Genomic DNA, 17,831 nt, shown 5'->3' on the forward strand with positions numbered 1-17,831 from the left:
GTCAGGGCATTTCAGTGTGGGCAGCCAGCATCAATCACTCTGACCCTCCAGACAGTCTTGAGGGGAAGGCGAAGTGTTGATTTAGGTTTGGTGAATAGGCTATCTGTAAGCTCCTTGGAAGGAGGTCTCCTGCCTGACATTTTCCTCTCTTTTCTGAATAAAGTCAGGCATTGTTCCCTTTACCAGGAGCACTGCCGGGTCCTCGGCTCAGCAGGGGAAGTTTAGTTTGATCATCCATCATCTGTGAATGGGGTAATGACACCTGGCCTATGGCTTGCTCACATTCACTCACTCACTCACTTTCTCATGCACTCATTCATTCACGCATTCATTTATCTCACTCTTCATTCACCCATTCACTCCCTCTCTCTATCTCCATGAGAGTCTCTCCCCTGCCACTTCCCAGCGGGCCCACACACCAGGCCAGCAACAGGCTGGGAGCACGGTGAGCCTGAGGTCCCTGCCCCTAGAAGCCCTAGACCGTGGGTCTTGAAAGACCTCGTGAACCTCTGCACTTACACAGCTCAGATGGAGCCTGGCTCCCTGCGGGAAGGGACAAGCGTTGCCCCCTAGACCTTCTTGTTTGTTAAGGTCCCCAAAGCTGGTGTCTGGGGAAGGCCCTCGGTCTGCTGTTTGGAAGCTGCAGTTGCTTGAGAAGACCTGTGCCTGAGCAAGCTGCTGGAAAAGCCCACAGTCCTGGGAGCCTGGGGAGCTGACAGTTACTAAGGGAAGCTCTGATGCAAGCAATTCTGTTAAACCCTCAAAGACGCCCACCACCCCCTCCAGGGCTGCAGCGGACACCCCTCACCTCTCTTCAGGACAGAGGCCTGCCCCTTGTCCCCCACCTGGCAGGCACTGGCGCTCATGCAAGAGGAAGGCTGAGGCTTTACGGGTGGACCCGGGCTGGAGTGCCAAGGCCGACTTGGAAATGCCTGGGGAATGCAGGAGAGCAAACTGCCTGGCAGAGCGGCCAGGGGCAGGGCCACCGGCCACAGGCAGAAGCAGCCGTGGCCTGGGGCTGCTGCTTCCAGGCGGGGTGACTGAGGACGCGTGCCCTGGCCTCTCCGCACGTCCCCTCTGTATCATGGAGGGGAGACAGTCGGGGCTGTCGTGTGGATTTCATAAGATGATGCACTTGGACCCGCGGTGGGCGCCTGGTGGATGGTCAGTGTTCACAACGCGGCTGCTGCTGGGAGGCCCTCAAGATTCTGCCCCAGTGCCGCTGAGAGACCAGCGGGGAGGTGACGAGCCAGCGTCATCGCGGGCCCACAGCAGGTCTCCCCGTCCCTGGCCGTGGCCCCAGGAGGTCAACCTAGTGAGCTCACTTGCTTAAGCTTCTCAAAACATGATGGTCTTAGACAGAACATGGGGCTTTGGCAATTCCCGCTGTCATTTCAACGATAGAAACTTCGGGAAAAAATCATTTGATTTGCCGAGATAACAACGTGTCTGCATGAGCACCAGCTCTGCTTTCAGCGTCTGTGGGCCGCTTCTCCCCGCGGCCCCAGAGGTCTCCCAGGGACTGGGCGCATCAGTGGAGCTGCCAGCTCTGCTAATCTCCTGGGGCACCAGCTCAGAGACCGCCCCCTCCCTGACCCTTCCTCTCCTGACCCTGCCCACCTCCTAGCCCCTCCCCTTCCCCTAACCCTTCCCCCTCCTGACCCTCCCCCCTCCTGACCCTCCCTCCTCCTCACCCCAACCCCTCCTTAATCCTCCCTCCTGACCCTTCCTCTTCCTAGCCCCACCCCTTCTCCTGACCCCTCCCCCCTCCTGACCCCTCCCCCCTCCTGACCCTCCCCTCCTCCTAGCCCCTCCCACTCCTAGTACCTCCCGTCATCCTGATCCCGCCCACCTTCTAGCCCCTCCCCTTCTCCTAACCCTTCCCACCTCCTGACCCCTCCCTCCTCGTGGCTCCTCCCTCCTCCTGGCTTCTCCCTCCTCCTGACCCCTCCCCTCCTCCTAGCCCCTCCCCACCTCCTGACCCCTCCCCTCCTCCTAGCCCCTCCCCACCTCCTGACCCCTCCCCTTCTCCTAGCCCCTCCCCTCCTCCTAGCCCCACCCCTCCTCCTGACCCCTCCCTCTCCTGACCCCTACAAGCTCCTGACCCCTCTCCTCCTCCTAGCCCCTCCCCTCCTTCTGACCCCTCCCCCTCCTGACCCCTCGAAGCTCCTGACCCCTCCCCTCCTCCTGACCCCTCCCCTCCTCCTAGCCCCTCCCCACCTCCTGACCCCTCCCCACTTCCTTGAACCCACGTTGACAGGAGGGACAAGGCCTGAGACTGGTGCCCTGGTTTCTGAGGAAGACCCGGGCCCTCCGGAGGGCAGCCATGTGGTGGGAGGCGCACCGACAGGCCACTGTGCCAGGGGAGAGACCGAGGCTTCCCTCCTGCGGCCTGTGGCCCTGTGTCAGCCCGCTGGTGCCTGGTCCTGATGGGCGTGAAGACACTGAAGAGGCAGGGGGTGGCCGGGAGCTGTCCCCACGTGTCCGTCCTGCGGAGACGGGACTGGGGCCTGGCGGGAGTCCATGCGTTAGTGTGTGGCCCGAGCGAGATGCGAAGCAGAGAACACGAGTGCGTGTGCGCACACGTCCACACTCAGGAATCACAACTTGGTAGAGAGCTCGTCTCTCTGTGCACCTCTAGAGGCCGCGGGAATTCCACGCTCGGTGGCTTCCCCTTCCTCTGACCGCGGACCTCGGCCAAGTCTCATCCTCCATGGGCCTCACTCGCTCGCTCATCCAACAGGCATTTCCTGAGCACCGGAGCCCCCTTGCTGGGGCAGTGAGACTGGAGTCCTACCTACGCAGATCGATTTTGATCAGCTCCCAAGAGATGCCAGAAATGGGGAGGGGGCCGGGGCTGCAGCCAGGCAGTTGAGTCAGGGGCTGAGTCAGGACCAGGCCAGGGGGAGGGAGGGGGAAAGGGGAGGAGGGGGAGTCAGGGGAGGCGGTGGGAGGGGGCAGATGGGAGGAGGGAGGGGGCAGTGGGGAGGAGGGAGGGGGCAGTGGGGAGGAGGGAGGGGTAGAGGGGAGGAGGGAGGGGGCAGAGGAGAGGAGGGAGGGGGAAAGGGGAGGAGGGAGAGTCAGGGGAGGCAGTGCGAGGGGGCAGAGGGGAGGAGGGAGGGGCAGAGGGGAGGAGGGAGGGGGAGAGGGGAGGAGGGAGGGGCAGAGGGGAGGAGGGAGGGGGCAGTGGGGAGGAGGGAGGGGGAGAGGGGAGGAGGGAGGGGCAGTGGGGAGGAGGGAGGGGCAGTGGGAAGGAGGGAGGGGGCAGGGGGGAAGAGGGAGGGGGAAAGGGGAGGAGGGGGAGTCAGGGGAGGCAGTGGGAGAGGGCAGAGGGGAGGAGGGAGGGGTAGAGGGGAGGAGGGAGGGGCAGAGGGGAGGAGGGAGGGGGCAGTGGGAAGGAGGGAGGGGGAAAGGGGAGGAGGGGAAGTCAGGGGAGGCAGTGGGAAGGGGTAGAGGGGAGGAGGGAGGGGCAGGGGGAGGGGGCAGGGGGCCTGCCGTGTGTGAGGATTGTGCCAGCGTTATGGGCATTAGCGCCCCGGTCTACTGTCGAGGAAGCGGAGGCCGGGAGAGGGAGACTCACACGGAAACAAGCACACGTGGCCTGGGGAGGCGGAGCCCCAGCCCGCAGCCGTTTCTGACACGCCCAGCAGAGTAGAGAGGGTGCCCTGGGGTGAGGAGGGCAGGGCTGGGGGCCCAGGGCGCTGACTTGGCCTCTCGGGGGGCTCCCCAGGTCCCGCGGGGGCGCGCTCACCAGAACACGTGGTCTTTGGTCACTCGCTCCTGCAGAAGGGTCCACTTCCTCCCCAGGTCAGACGACGCGTAGAGCTTTAGGGCAGAAGGAGCAGAGAGGAAGGTCTGGTTATGACGCAGCAGCGAGCCTCCTCCCAGAGGCCAGTCTGCCCTGGACGCCGAGCGCCCAGGGGATGTGGGTCTTGCTCAGCCCGGCGGAGTGGGGAGGGCAGGCCCTGCGCTCTAGGTGGCTCAGACCAGCCTCCAAGAGGCCGAAGGTCAGGTGGGAACTCCACGCAGAGCCGTTCTTGACCCCAGGCCGGCTGGGAGGACCCTAGACATGGCGGGTGGGGGGGTGTGTGGCAGGGGTCCCGGGCGCGGTGTGTCCCGAGGGCAGGCATGTGGGAGGGACCTGACCGTCCCTTAAGCTCTCGTGGCGGGTGGGCGCTGGGGAGAAGGGGCGGGAAGGGAGAGCCGGTCAGCGCAGGAAACAGCAGCGCCCCCTCTGCAGGCCGGCTGGGGCCTTGACCGCTGCAGTGGCCAGGGGCCTGCGCTTAGGGTGCGGTGCTCTGCAATCACTGACTCAAAAGACCTCATCCTTTCATCTTTGAACTTGAGTTTTCTGAGTGAAGCCAGGTGGAACAATGAGCTGACGTGAGGTTCAGGGTCCCTGGGGGGAGTGTCGGGCCCACCATTCTCCTGGACAGAGATGCCCAGGGCGAGGCGGAGACCACAGGAGCGAGCACCCCACGCCCGCCTGGTCCCTGGATCCTGACCCATCCTGGGTCTGCCCACACTGTCAGTCTGGGTGTCGGGACCTCCTCGCCCCCTTGCCAACAATGGCCCTGAACACTGCAGATCCCACAACTGTCTGGGAGAGAAACTTCCGGAAAACGTCCCCTCTATCTTCCCCGCAGCCGCAGAAGAGCAGACAAGCTCCTGCACAAGTGCTTCCTCCTAGCCAAGAGCATCTCCGAACCTCCTAACCCTGGGGACTTGTGAGAAGATGCCCCACTTCAGGGTGGCTGTCCCTGCCGTGATCATCACCAAGAGCCTCTAGAGAGTCACTCTGAACGGTCGTCTGACAGACACGCTGTGACCCTGGCGACAATCACGAACACTTATTCCTTTTTTTTTTTTTAAAGATTGACTACTTCAGTTATTTTTCAACTGTCTTTAAGTTTAAAGTTTATTTATTTTTGGCTGGGCCTTCGTTGCTGCCTGGGCTTTTATTTAGCTGCAGCGAGCAGGGGCCACTCTCTGGGTGTGACGCGGGGCTCCTCTGGCTGCGGAGCACGGGCTCTCGCGTGCAGGGGCTTCAGTGGTTGCGGCGCGTGAGCCCTGCAGTTTCGGCTCCTGGTCTCTGGAGCACAAGCTCAACAGGTGTGGTGTGTAGGCTTATTCCTCACAGCACGTGGGCGCTTCCCCGGCCAGGGATTGAACCTGGGTCCCCTGCATTGGCAAGTGGCTTCTCCACCACGGAGCCGCCAGGGAAGCCTGCTCCTTTTTTGTCAACAAAACTTGGAGTTGCTCCCCTGCTCTCCCCTGCAGGGAGAAAACGCCCGGTCTGCGAGGTCTTCTTACCCGAAGAGGCTGAGAGTCTGCATCTTAGTCTGTCTCCCACTTGGTTCCTCCCCAGCTGCCCCTCCGGGGCTTCCCAGCTCTGGGCCACCTAGAACCAGAGGCCCTTTCACAACTTCCTCCACAGGCTCCCATTGTGGTCAAGCCTCGCTCTTTCCTGGGTCCATCTCTTTCCTCTCTCTTGCCTCTAGGCCTTCTCACAACCCTAACCCTCCACCTGGAACAGCCCTCCTCACCTCTCCCGCCCCTGGGCTGACTCCTCTCCCTGAGGGCAGTCTCCCTTCACCCATCTGCAAATTGAGAGAGCATGGCTCAGATCCTCAGGCGGTGTCAGTTCAGTTCAGTTCAGTCGCTCAGTCGTGTCTGACTCTTCGCGACCCCATGAACCACAGCACGCCAGGCCTCTGGGTCCATCACCAACTCCCAGAGTCTACCCAAACCCATATCCATTGAGTCGGTGATGCTATCCAACCATCTCATCCTCTTGTCCCCTTCTCCTCCTGCCCCCAGCATCAGGGTCTTTTCCATGAGTCAACTCTTCGCATCAGGTGGCCAAAGGATTGGAGTTTCAGCTTCAACATCAGTCCTTCTAATGAACACCCAGGACTGATCTCCTTTAGGGTGGACTGGTTGGATCTCCCTGCAGTCCAAGGGTAAGTGAGAGAAAAAGGAGATGGTAGCCATCAGTTTCTGGCTGCAGGTTATGACACCCCCAGCTTAAAGGATGGTGGGCTTGTTTTCATCACGGCCAATGCTTCTGTGTTTACGACACCCACCCGGAACTTCCTGAAGCCTTTCCAATTTGCTCGTGGGAGGTGATTTCATAGTGCATAACCAGTCGCTGCAGAAATAGAACGTTTCTGCTGAGTGAAAGACCAATACCAGTGACTCCACAAGAATAAACCCATCAGGGACGTCCTAGTCACCACAGCTAACACCTGCATTGTAGCATCCTGGGGATGAGCGGGCTTGCTCTAGACGGATGCTCCACAAAAAGGAGTGAGATGGTGTGCTGCCGCACGCGTGCTACTCTGGTGTAAAGATAAACTGACCGGGAGTCAGGCCGAGGGAGAGATGGAGGAGGAGGAGGAGGGGAGCAGGGCGGAGGGAAGGTGCGTCCGCAGACACGTGTGCCAGGGGGTCTCACGCAATTCTCAGAAGCAGGGCAATTCCACCCGGCGTTCAGCAGCAGGTTGAACACACGGCTGGAACTCAGCATCCTTTTCTCCCTTGCTGTAGGGTACCTGGCCATGCCGCAGAGGCTGCAAAGCTGAAATCCAGCGTCGCTCAGACTCCCTCGTAGCTAGAATTCTGGGTCAGACAGACGCAGTCGTGCGAGGTTTGGAAGGCCAAAGTGCCATGGAATCAGTTCCCTGCAGCCTTGGCCATCCACTTATTGAAACTGATGTACAATGTCATGTTCGTGTCAGGTGTACAATGCAGTAATTTATATATATATATGATTTGTTTATAAATAATGTATATAATTTTTTATAACATTCCCTTTCCCTTCTCCAGAGGATCTTCCCAACCCAGGGAATCGAACCCAGGTCTCTCGCATTGCAGGCAGGTTTGTTAACAGCTGAGCCACCATGAAAGCCCAATGTATATAATAATATATAATAAATAATATATATATGATATATATATATGTTCTTTACTTTTCAGGTTCTTTTCCTTATAAGTTATTACAAAATGCTGAGTATAGTTACCTGTACTATACAGTAGTTAGTATACAGTAGCTAGTATAGTTAGAAACTATACAGTCCTTTCTTCTTGTTTATTTTATATATAGTAATGTGTAGATGTTAGGCTTCCCAGGTGGCGCTGGTGGTAAAGAACTCATCTGCCAATGCAGGAAGCGTAAGAGACATGGGTTTGATCCCTGGGTAAGGAAGATCCCATGGAGACGGGCATGGCAACCCACTCCAGCATTCTTGTCTGGAGAACCCCATGGACAGAGTAGCCTGGTGGGTTACAGTCTATAGGGTCGCAAAGAGTCGGACACGACCGAAGCGACTCCGCATGCATGCATGCAGTGTCTATATGTTGATCCCAACCTCCTAATTTATTCTTCCTCCTTCAGTAACCATAAATTTCTTTTCTATGTCTGTGGGTCTATTTCTGCTTTGTAAATAGGTTTATTCGTATCTTTATTTTTAGATTCCACATATAAGTGCTGTCATATGGTATTTCTCTTTCTCTGTCGGGCTTACTTCATATGATAATCTCTAGATCCATCCATGTTTTTGCAAATGGCATTATGTCATTCTCTTTTATTGCTGAGTAATATTCTACTGTACACAGAGACCACCTCTTCTCCATCCCTTCCTCTGTTGATGGACATTTAGGTCATTTCTGTGTCTTGGCCACTGTGAACAGTCCTGTAGGGAGCATTGGGGTGCATGTGTCTTTTCAAATTATGGTCTTCTCTGGATATATGCCCAGGGAGTGGGATTGCTGGCTCATGTGGTAACTCTGTTTTGCTGGCCAACCAGGTCATGGGGACGTGCTTGGCATCCATCCTCCAGTTCTGGGGGCTGGAGGGGCAGTTGTGGTGGAGGCAGCCGCAGGACCAGTCACTGACTTTGTGGACGTTCCCGGGCAGTGTGGGCTGCAGCAGTGATGATTTCAGAGGCCTCGACCCCAGCATCCGCTGCGTGTTCTTGACCTTGGTGACCCCAGCAGAGCTCCTAGTCCCCCACCTTCCCCTGCTGGTCCAGATCCTCAGGTTTCTGGGAGAATCCTCGGAAGTCTGGTCTGAAGCCCCCCTTCCAGCCTCCTGGCAGTTTAGAGAGGACCCAATCGTCCCAAATCCTAAATCCTTTTTCTCCTTAAAATATCCAGAGGGAGGTCCCTTTTCTGCTTGAGCCTCATCAGACACAAAGGTCAGAGCAAAAACGAACACAATCTGAGCTATAAGATTCTCACTGCTCAAAGCTGTTCTCCTGACCGCAGAGCCCCCTCGTCCCTTCTTAGGAGAGCTCTTGTCTGCCCCACCACCAACCCCTGGAGGATTACCGGGGTTCATTTTTCTTTCTTTTCTTGTGTGATCATCTTTGCTGTTCGGAAGTTCTTTTAAAAAGTAAACTTACATCCTGACTTACTCTCTAAGCCCCTGTCCAACACCCCTCCTCCAGGCAGGCTTCCCTGATTGGCCACCCAAGGTGTCTTTTCTCCTCTACCAAGTTGTCCATCCGAAAGGAGACCAGTCCTGGGTGTTCATCGAAAGGACTGATGCTGAAGGTGAAACTCCAACACTCTGGCCACCTCATGCAAAGAGCTGACTCACTGGAAAAGACCCTGATGTTGGGAAAGATTGAAGGCGGGAGGAGAAGGGGACAACAGAGGATGAGATGGTTGGATGGCATCACCGACTCAATGGACATGAGTTTGAGTAAGCTCTGGGAGTTGGTGATGGACAGGGAGGCCTGGCGTGCTGCAGTCCATGGGGTCGCAAAGAGGCGGACATGACTGAGCAACTGAACTGAAGTTTCTGGAAGGCAGTCTCATGCTCAGACCAATTTCTCACAGTGCTAGGAAGCAAAGAGGTTCTTGTCAGGAAGCAGAATAAAACATACAAGTGGGTCTATCGATGTTTTAGAGGTTAAGTGCCCAGGGCTCTGTCTGCGAGCGGGTCTGAGGTTTGAGCAGGAGGAAACAGACTGGTCAGTGTCAGAGCAGCGGTCCCTAGCGAGCTGACAGGGGGGACAGACTGTCCGGCTCTGATATCCTTTGGATCCCAGGAGCCTAATGCAATTTGCTGAGCCTTGAAAGAAAAACCACTGCCTTCAGGTCTCACCCAGGGAGCCTGTCCAGGATCCAAATAGGGTAGCCTCAGTGACACAGTAAAGGGGGGAACTAGAAGTAGAGAGTTAGGATAGTCTGAGCAGGGAAGATGGTCTGTCTGCTAGAGGAGGAGGCAGGCATCTGAGTGGGGAGGGATGCAGAGAAAGCAGAGGAAGGCATTTGGTTTTGTAGAAATCTGTGGGTCCCTGTGAACCGGATATTGATGTCCAGCCTGCAGACCTTGGATTTTGACACATGACTTGCTTTGCCCATGGGAAGGGATGTGATGTTTTCCAGGTATAAGTAGACACATGAAGGTCCTCCTGCGGTTTCCTCCGCCCCTCTGTCATGAGACTACCTCGTCCGCAAGTAACTAATGATTCCAGAACTAGAGACCTGAACCCTGCCCAGGAGCCACGACTAGCTAGTCCCAGCCAAGCCCACCAGGACCCCCGCTGACTCACAGACCCGGAAATGAGAAGGAATGCTTGCTGCGGGGAGCCGTGGGGCTCTGGGGCTGTGTGCTACTCAGCACTGGAGCAGCAGACCCCTGCCTGACACACCAGGTCTGTGGGCATCAAAGTCAACGTTGTCCGCCCACGCCACCCTGCTTCTGGGGAGTCAGCGAGCTTCCTAAACCATGAAGCCTAAAAAGCCGAAAGCCCTGCTGTCACTGTTATTGATGTCCTCAAATTCCTCATTCGCTTTACAACCACAACGAAGCCTGTCTTCTCCCCTTTTTTCTTTCCTGATAGTCACGGAAAAGAACCAAAGAAAATAACTGAGATTTCAGCTCCATTAATTTTTCAGGGCACCATAAATTAAAGAGCAATTGCAATGCAGTGGATTTCTGCGGGAAAATAAGTCTCTGTGATTGTGCTTTAGTCTAATTACATGGAAAGCTAAGTAGCGCTATTAATACCCCAAAGCACACACTGTCCCAAAGGAAAGTACCCAGAGCAGAGGCAGCCCTCCAGGCCAGGGAATTTCAGGGACATCCTGAACTTCAGTCAGTCAGCGAGGACCAGGTCTTGGCAGGAGACTTGCTTTGGCCAGTGGCGTGTGAGTGGGCGTGATGTATGCCAGGTCAAAGCAGGCACACTAAATTAAGGACCAGCAAGGAGGCCGGGTCCTGTAGACAGCCATGGCTCAGGCCAGACAGGAAGCTTCATTTGGAGGTCCCTGACCATGGTGGTCCCTACTGGTACAAATTCATTCATTCATTCATCCAGCTGCCATCGATGCATCTACATCATCCATCCACCCCCATGTATCCATCCTTCCATCCACCCACCATCCATCCACCACTATGCATCCATCCTTCCATCCATCCACCCATCCATCCACCCATCCACTCATCCATTCACCTACCCATCCTTCCATCTATCTTACCCACCATCCGTAATTCATCCACCACTATGCATCCATCCTCCCATCCACCTATCCATTCACCCATCCATCCATTCACTCACCCACCATCCATCTATCCCTATGCATCTATGCTTCCATCCATACATCTATCCATCCACCTTCCATCTACCCACCCACCCACCCATCCATCCACCCATCCGTCCACTTATTCACCCATCCACCTACCCATCCATCCACCCATCCACCATCCATCTACCCCTATGTATCCATCCTTCCATCCATCCACCTATCCATCCACCTGCCATCTACCCACACACCCATCCATCTATCCACTCATCCACCCATCCATCCATTCTTCCATTCACCCACCCATCCATCATCCTTCCTTCCATCCCTCATTCAATATTTCCAGCCAGAAACTTGAGATAAAATTGTGGAAAAAAAAAAAAGCCAGGCATAGCCCCACCCTTAAAGAGCTTACCCCAAGGGTGTGCGTAAGGTGCAGACAATAATTAAATATGCACAAATGCAGACAATGCATGAATATATAATCGTGCATTGTGACCCATCCTGGGAAAGAGAGTCACTGGAATCTGGAAGAGTGTGGAATGGTGAATCCCAGGCAGGTCTGGGGGCACCCAAGGAAGCTTCTGATCCAGATAGCTTCTGTCTGCTCCAGACTCAGTTTCTGCCTTTTCCACCCCCTTCCAACCCTGGGAGCTGCCCTGTGTAGGCGGCATCCACAGGCCCCTTATCCCTGGCTTCTGGTGGGATTCAGATCACGGGAAACAGGACAGGAGGAGAGAGACGGGAACCATGACTCCTGTTCTCTGCCCAACCACAGAATTCCTAGGGGATGAGTGACTCTCCCCAGGGCCAGCCTCCTCCTCAGCCCTTTTGTTATGACAGGGCTCCAGGCCTCCTATTGGGCAGGGTGGTTGACTGACAAGGTCCCCCTCAAAATATCTGCATCATAATCCCTGGTACTTGTGAAAGGGACCTGATGGACTGAAAAAGGACTTCGTGGTCAATTCAGTGAAGATGCTTAGATGGGAAGCTTGGTCTGGATGCTTAGATGGGATGCTTAGGGAACTTACACACACATACACACACACACACACACGGCAATGTGAAGATGGAGCAGGAAGAGTTGAAGATGCTGCCTTTGAAGCTCGGCGTGACTCATCAGAAGCTGGTGGAGGTAAGGAAAAGACCCACCCGGAACCTCTGGGGGAGAGTCACCCCACAGATGCCCTGGCTTTGGCCTCATGAAACTGATTTGGGGCCTTTGGCCAATACACCTCTGTTGTTTTAAGCTGCCAAGTTTGTGATCATTCCTTATGGTGTCTGCAGGAACCTGACCCAGACCTTTCCTCCAGGCTGGCGGCCCCTCCTCCAGGGGCCCTCAGCCCACCCCCTCCCAGCTCCGGGGTCTCCTACCGCACCCACGCTGGCCCTGGAGAAAGCCCCTCACAGCGCACTCCTCAATCACCCGTGAAGGTGCCCTGGGCTCCTGAGGCCCTGCTGGACTGCCCTCAGAGGAGAGGATGTTGGCTTGGGGTCGGAAGGATGATTCCCTCTCCTGGTGAAGGTGGAAGACGCTTCCAAGCGGAGGGAAGGGCCTGGGGTGGGAGGGTATGTGGAATGTTCTGGAAGTGGAGGGAGGCCCCATGGCTGGAGTGTGCTGGGGGGCAGAGTGGAGGGGCCTCATAATTATCCACCGTCCTTCGGCTGTCTCGTGAGCCTGTTGTACCTCACCTCCACCCACCGGCTCTCACTTGAACCCACGAGCTCCCCAGGGTCACCTGACCACTCAGCTCTGGGGAGCAGGGGGTGATGGGGTCCCCGACCCCAGCCCTGCAGAGCAGGGGGTGATGGGGTCCCCGACCCCAGCCCTGGGGAGCCCTGCTGCCGCCCAGGGCTCCAGGGCCCCAGGTGACGGGATGCTCCCGTCCTCGCGGACGCCCGGCGGCTCACCTTGCCCTCCTTGGTGTAGGCCAGCACCTTGTCCTCCTCCCGGGGGTGGAAGAGCAGCGTCTCCACGGAGAAGGGGACGAGCTGCTTCTGGAAGGTGGCGCCCTCGTCTGCGCTGAGGAACAGGCTCTGGTCCCGGTCGCTGAGCGAGGAGCTCACGAGGATGATCTGAAAGACACAGGTCAGGAGATGCGTCTACACTCCGGGGGACTGCTGCCTGCAGCGGGCTCCCCACAGCCCCCAGGGGCAACCCGCCCAGCCGACACCTGACTCCAGACTTCCCGCCTGCAGAGCCAGATGGCCGATTCCTGCCCTGTTTGTGGATCTCTGTTACGGCCACCCCAGGCCACTGACTTGTCCAGTGAGAGCTCTGCAAGGGCTGGGGCAGGGGGTGGGGGGGTGCCAGTAAGAGGCTTATTGTGAAGAGCTCCCAGAGCAGGGGCCGTGTGGGAGGCTGCCTCATCCTGGCTAGAGGCTTCGGGGTGGAGTCGGAGCCTACCCTCCCTATTCTCTCCCTGCCCTCAAGCCCAGCATCGAATCGCTGGAGATGCCGGGAGATGCATACGTCTCAGTGTGGCCCGGCTCCACTCCGACGTGAAACTGATGGCAAGGCGTCCCCTGAGAGGATGAGGGGCAGCCCCACCATGCGCACCCCCAGCCCCCGACCCCCCGAGGTCCCTTCACATTTGCCCTCCCTCCAGGTTCCTCTTCTCACAGGTACAAGCCCTGCCGGGCTGTGTGTGAGCAGTGTCCCCCGTGACACAGAAAGCTCAGGAAAGGGCGGCCAAGGGTCAGAACAGGGCAGCCCTGGGGCCGCTCGGCAGAATGACAGGGCCCCGCGGAGGCACACACGCGTGCTCCTGGTGCCAGAGATGGTTGATCAGCCGATGGGCTGAGTCAGCGCCAGGAGCACCTGGGAACACGGGGTGCAGGGGCTGGGAGCCACGTGGTCCTGCCCTCCCTCCCCCTCCCCACCCCCAGCACTGTGGTCCTGCCTCCTGCTTCATCAGAAGATCCATTCCCCACACGGAAGCCGGGGGAATCTCCTACATACGGACCTTGTAGAACCTTCACGGTTCTTCACAGCCCCAGGAGATGCCGACCCTGTATGGGGGTCCTAGGACCCTCCCGGACACCTCCCTCCCAGTCTCACGTGCGGCCTGGCCTTGCCTGGCTTGGTCCACGCCCCCGCCCCTGCCCCTTTCCTCCTCGGTGCACACCCTGGGATGGCCTTCCTCCCCAGGCTGGTTGGAGCTCCTGCTGCAATGCCGCTGGGGACCCAGGACTCGTCCACAACACACTCACCCCATTTCATGGAAGAGGCCTCCTGCACGGGGACTGGGGCCCTGTCGGGTCAGGGGGACATCTGTGGAGGTCACTACTGACGCCCTCCCCTCCCCTCCCCACCCCCGCAGGGCCTGGGCATTCCATCCGTAGGATGAATGAGGGAGTGAACGAATGAGGGAGTGAACGAATGAAGGAGGGAATGAATGAATGAGGGAATAAATGAATGAATAAGGGAATGGATGAGTGAATGAGGGAATAGGTGAATGAGGGAATGAATGAATGAAGGAATAAATGAATGAATGAGGGAATGGATGAGCAAATGAGGGAATGGGTGAATGAGGGAATGAATGAATGAGGGAATGAATGAATGAGGGAATGGATGAATGAATGAGAGGATGAATGAATGAGGGAATGGATGAATGAATGAGGGAATAAATGAATGAATGAGGGAATGAATGAATGAATGAGGGAATGGATGAATGAATGAGGGAATGGGTGAATGAGGGAGTGATGAATGAACTATGTGTCGGTGGAGCAGGGGGCTGGGGACACACTCCATCTTTGGATAACCCAGCTCAGATTCCATGTCTGTGTGGCCAGTACCCTCTGTGCCTCAGTCTCCTTGTCTGTAAAATGGGGAATGACAGGGTGCCCACCATGGAGGTCTAATACGAACGCGACCAGCCGGTCTGTATTACGATTCCGCGTGGCGACTGTCACCGTGTTGCTGTCACCTCTGCTCGGCAGGTGGGGAGAATGAGGGCAGGCAAGCTGCTGGGGTCACAGGGTCGTGCTGGATAAGCCAGGGTCAGTGGCGATTCCACACAGCTCGGGGTTTTAGCTGGGCTGGAGCTGGCAGCCTGGGTGGGACTAGCCTGCACCAAGATGAGCTCAGCTTTTCTGGGAAGGCAAAGTATGAAGAGTCGCCCCCGGAATGACTTTCCCAAACCCTGACCTGCCTCTGGAAGACAACTAACACATGGCGCATAAATCAATGAGCTGCACAAAACTCCTGTTTCTTGTCAACAAGGGATATAACAGTATGTTCTTTCTTTCCAAGGAAACCTCACTGAGCTCCTGAGTGAGGTCATTCACCTCCTTCAGCACAAAGGCTTCTGTGCCCCCAAGAAACGGAGGGTCACAGAGCCTGATTCCTTGGTGATCTGATCCCTGAAAGGTGGACACATGTGCTCAGAGATGCTCTTCATGGTGTGGTTTACATGCAAGAAAAATAGGAGCGGGTGGCAGAGATGTTAAAGGGAGTCAGAGAGTGTGTACAGATGTTTCCATGGTGTTTAGTGACAAGAGAACTAATGCACTCATACAAAAACGCAGAACATTATAAGCAAGTTCACTTTCTGTACATTTCCCATGGACAAAATTGTAAGGAAGTATATAAGTTTTGTCATGGTAGGTGCAGAAAAGTAAGTGTACTTTTGTCAGTGGAAAATGCATAGAAAGAAGGGTGGAAGGATCATTACTCAGCCATAAACAAGAAGGAAACTTGCCATTTGCGACAACAGGGATAGACCTGGAGGGCATTGTGCTAAGTGCAGTAAGTCAGACAGAGAAAACAAATACTGGGGGATCTCACTCATATGTGGAATCAAAAAGAAAAAGGAAAAAAAACCAAGCTCATAGAAACAGAGAAGAGACAGGTGGTCGCAGAGGTGATTGGGGATGGGCAAAATGGGTGGGGTCGAAAGGTACAAACGTGCGGTTATAAGATGAAGAAGCCCTGGAACAGACTGTGCGGCAGGCTGAGAATAACCAACAAAAGTCTACTGCACATTTGAGAGTTGCTAAGAGAGTAGATCTTAAAAGCTTCATCACACAAAAGAATTCTGTAACTATGACGTATGGTGACCAACCTCACCTAGAATTGCTGTGGTTATCATTTCACAATGCAGACAAATATTATTATGTTGCACACCTGAAACTAATGTTACTTGTCAGTTACAACTCTGTTTTTAAAAAAGAGAAAGCAAAGAAACACAGGGACTTATTAATAGTGGTTGGTTTTAAGCAGAGGGGTTGGGATTTTGTCTTAATTTGAAGTAGACTTTTTAGTTTAGAAAAGTTTGATTTTTTTGAAGACTTTTTTGATGTGCACCATTTTTACAGTCTGTGTTGAATCTGTTACAACGTTGCTTCTGTTTTAGGCATGTGGGATCATCTTAGCTCCCCAACCAGGGATTGAACCTGCACCCCCTACATTGGAAGGCAAAGTCTTAACCACTGGACAGCCAGGGAAGTCCCAAACAGTTTTAGATGGATGGAAAAGTTGCAAAGATAGCACAGCATGTTCCCACACAAAGCATACCCCGCTTCCTCTACCATTAATAGCCGACATCAACATTATACATCTGTCACAATAAGGACCCAACATCGACACTATGGTGGTATCTAAACCACACACTCCATGTCACCCGTTTCCCCACTGATGTCTTTCTCTGTCCCTGTGCCAGGCTCTCGCGTGACACTTAGCTGTCCCTTCTCCTCGGGGTCCTCTAGGCTGCGACATTTTCTCAGACTTCCCTTGTTGTGGATGACCTTGGCAGTTTTGAGGAGGACTAGCCGGATATTTTGTAGTTGTGTCTCCGTTTGGGTTTGTCTGCTGTTTTTCTCATGCCGATGCTGGGGTTCTGGGTTTGAGTGAAAGAGCCAGGAGGTGGGGGAGGTCCTGTGTCCCTTGATCACAGGGGTAGGGACTGAACTCCTTTTGCTCCCTCCAGCATCCAGCACATGCCTGACCCCGAGCTGTGGGTCAACCCAGGCCTGCGGGATACTTAAAGGAACGCACACATGCGTGCTTGAATGAGCAATTCCGGCTCACTCTGTGACTCCTCAGGGAACTGTTTGCTTGCTCTTCTTCTCTGGGAGGAAAACATCCCTGGGGATGCTTAAGTAGCCTGGGGAGCAGAAATCATATATAATCTCATTCACTTATTCCTGTTCACCACTCAAAATTTCACACATCAGTGAAGGTTCATTCATTCATTCATTCCTCCATGGTTAAAAGCCTCAGGGTCAAGCAAGGATTTACGTTGCCCAGGGTTTACAGGAGCAGAGCACGGGATGTCAGAGCCAAGTGCAGAACAAAAGGAGGGCTTTGGGAAGAGGTGATGTCCAGATGAGCTTTGAAGAATAAACAAAACTTGATCCAGACCTGGGGTAGGGGGTTCTCAGGCAGAGAGGCCAGCAGGACTGAAGACAAGCAGATGGGGGTCCCTGCTGAGACCACTCATGTCCCCCCAAGCTCTGCATACTGTTCCCTCTGACTGGAATGCACAGCAGGACTGAGAGCCCCCTGACCTCACCCCTGGCAAAGAAGAATCAGATTTCCAGATTTTTTAAATGTCACAAAATCCATGTGTGATAAAATGAAAATTTTTGAAATTTTCTGAGTCCTGAATTCTGGGCAACTTCAACAAAGCTGAATGTTTCTCATTTATTTTTGGTGTCCCTGCTTTGTGGGTACCCCAGCATGAGTTTAGCCCGCTTTTATGATGGGACATCCTCCTTCTTTTCCACTGCTTCTCCAATACCTCTTCATCTGGCACAGCTAATTTTGAAGGTCACCTCCTCCAGGAAGACCTCCATGATACACATCCTCCAACAGAGTTCTCCTCATCCCTCATCTGCTCCTTCTGCAGCATCTCATGCATTCATGTGCTCCAGTTTAACATTCCTAGGGTTCTGTCTGTGAGTCTGTGTTTCCCTCCAGGTGGGGAGGCTGTGCAGCCTGGCAGGACCCAGTCCTCATCCTTGCCCTTCAGCCTAGAGCATGGGTGTTGGTATTCCCATACAGAATGAGGTCCCTGGGCACAGGGTCGCCTCTCCATGACAGCCCTTAGTTACAGCTAAGGCCCTGTTCATGGCGTCACCCAGTCAGAAGGAAAAGGAACCCGAGGAAGTGATTCTGGCCAGGGGCCCAGCAATCTGGATCGTGGGCTATTTTTGGCCTCAGAATGGGACAAGCCAGGAAAGACGGGGGGAGAAGAAAGTGCTGACAAGGAAAGAATTATTGGAGCAAAGAAAACAAATCAATTAGCATCGTGCAGAGAGGAGGCTGGCAGATTGTTCCTCCAAACTGGGAA

At 55.1% G+C, this 17,831-nt stretch overlaps 1 protein-coding gene across 1 annotated transcript in view; it reads right to left on the reverse strand.

Annotated features, from left to right (window-relative positions):
- Positions 1-17,831, reverse strand: part of SORCS2 (sortilin related VPS10 domain containing receptor 2) — a 484,645-nt gene that overhangs the window by 73,262 nt on the left and 393,552 nt on the right. The window contains exons 4-5 of the mRNA XM_065914447.1: positions 12,448-12,612; positions 3,752-3,825 (exon numbers count right to left, since the gene is read on the reverse strand). Of these exons, the coding sequence (XP_065770519.1) occupies positions 3,752-3,825; positions 12,448-12,612 (239 nt within the window). The remainder of the gene's footprint in view (positions 1-3,751; positions 3,826-12,447; positions 12,613-17,831) is intronic.

Source organism: Muntiacus reevesi, chromosome 22, assembly GCF_963930625.1.
Source record: "Muntiacus reevesi chromosome 22, mMunRee1.1, whole genome shotgun sequence".
Classification (NCBI taxonomy): domain Eukaryota; kingdom Metazoa; phylum Chordata; class Mammalia; order Artiodactyla; family Cervidae; genus Muntiacus; species Muntiacus reevesi.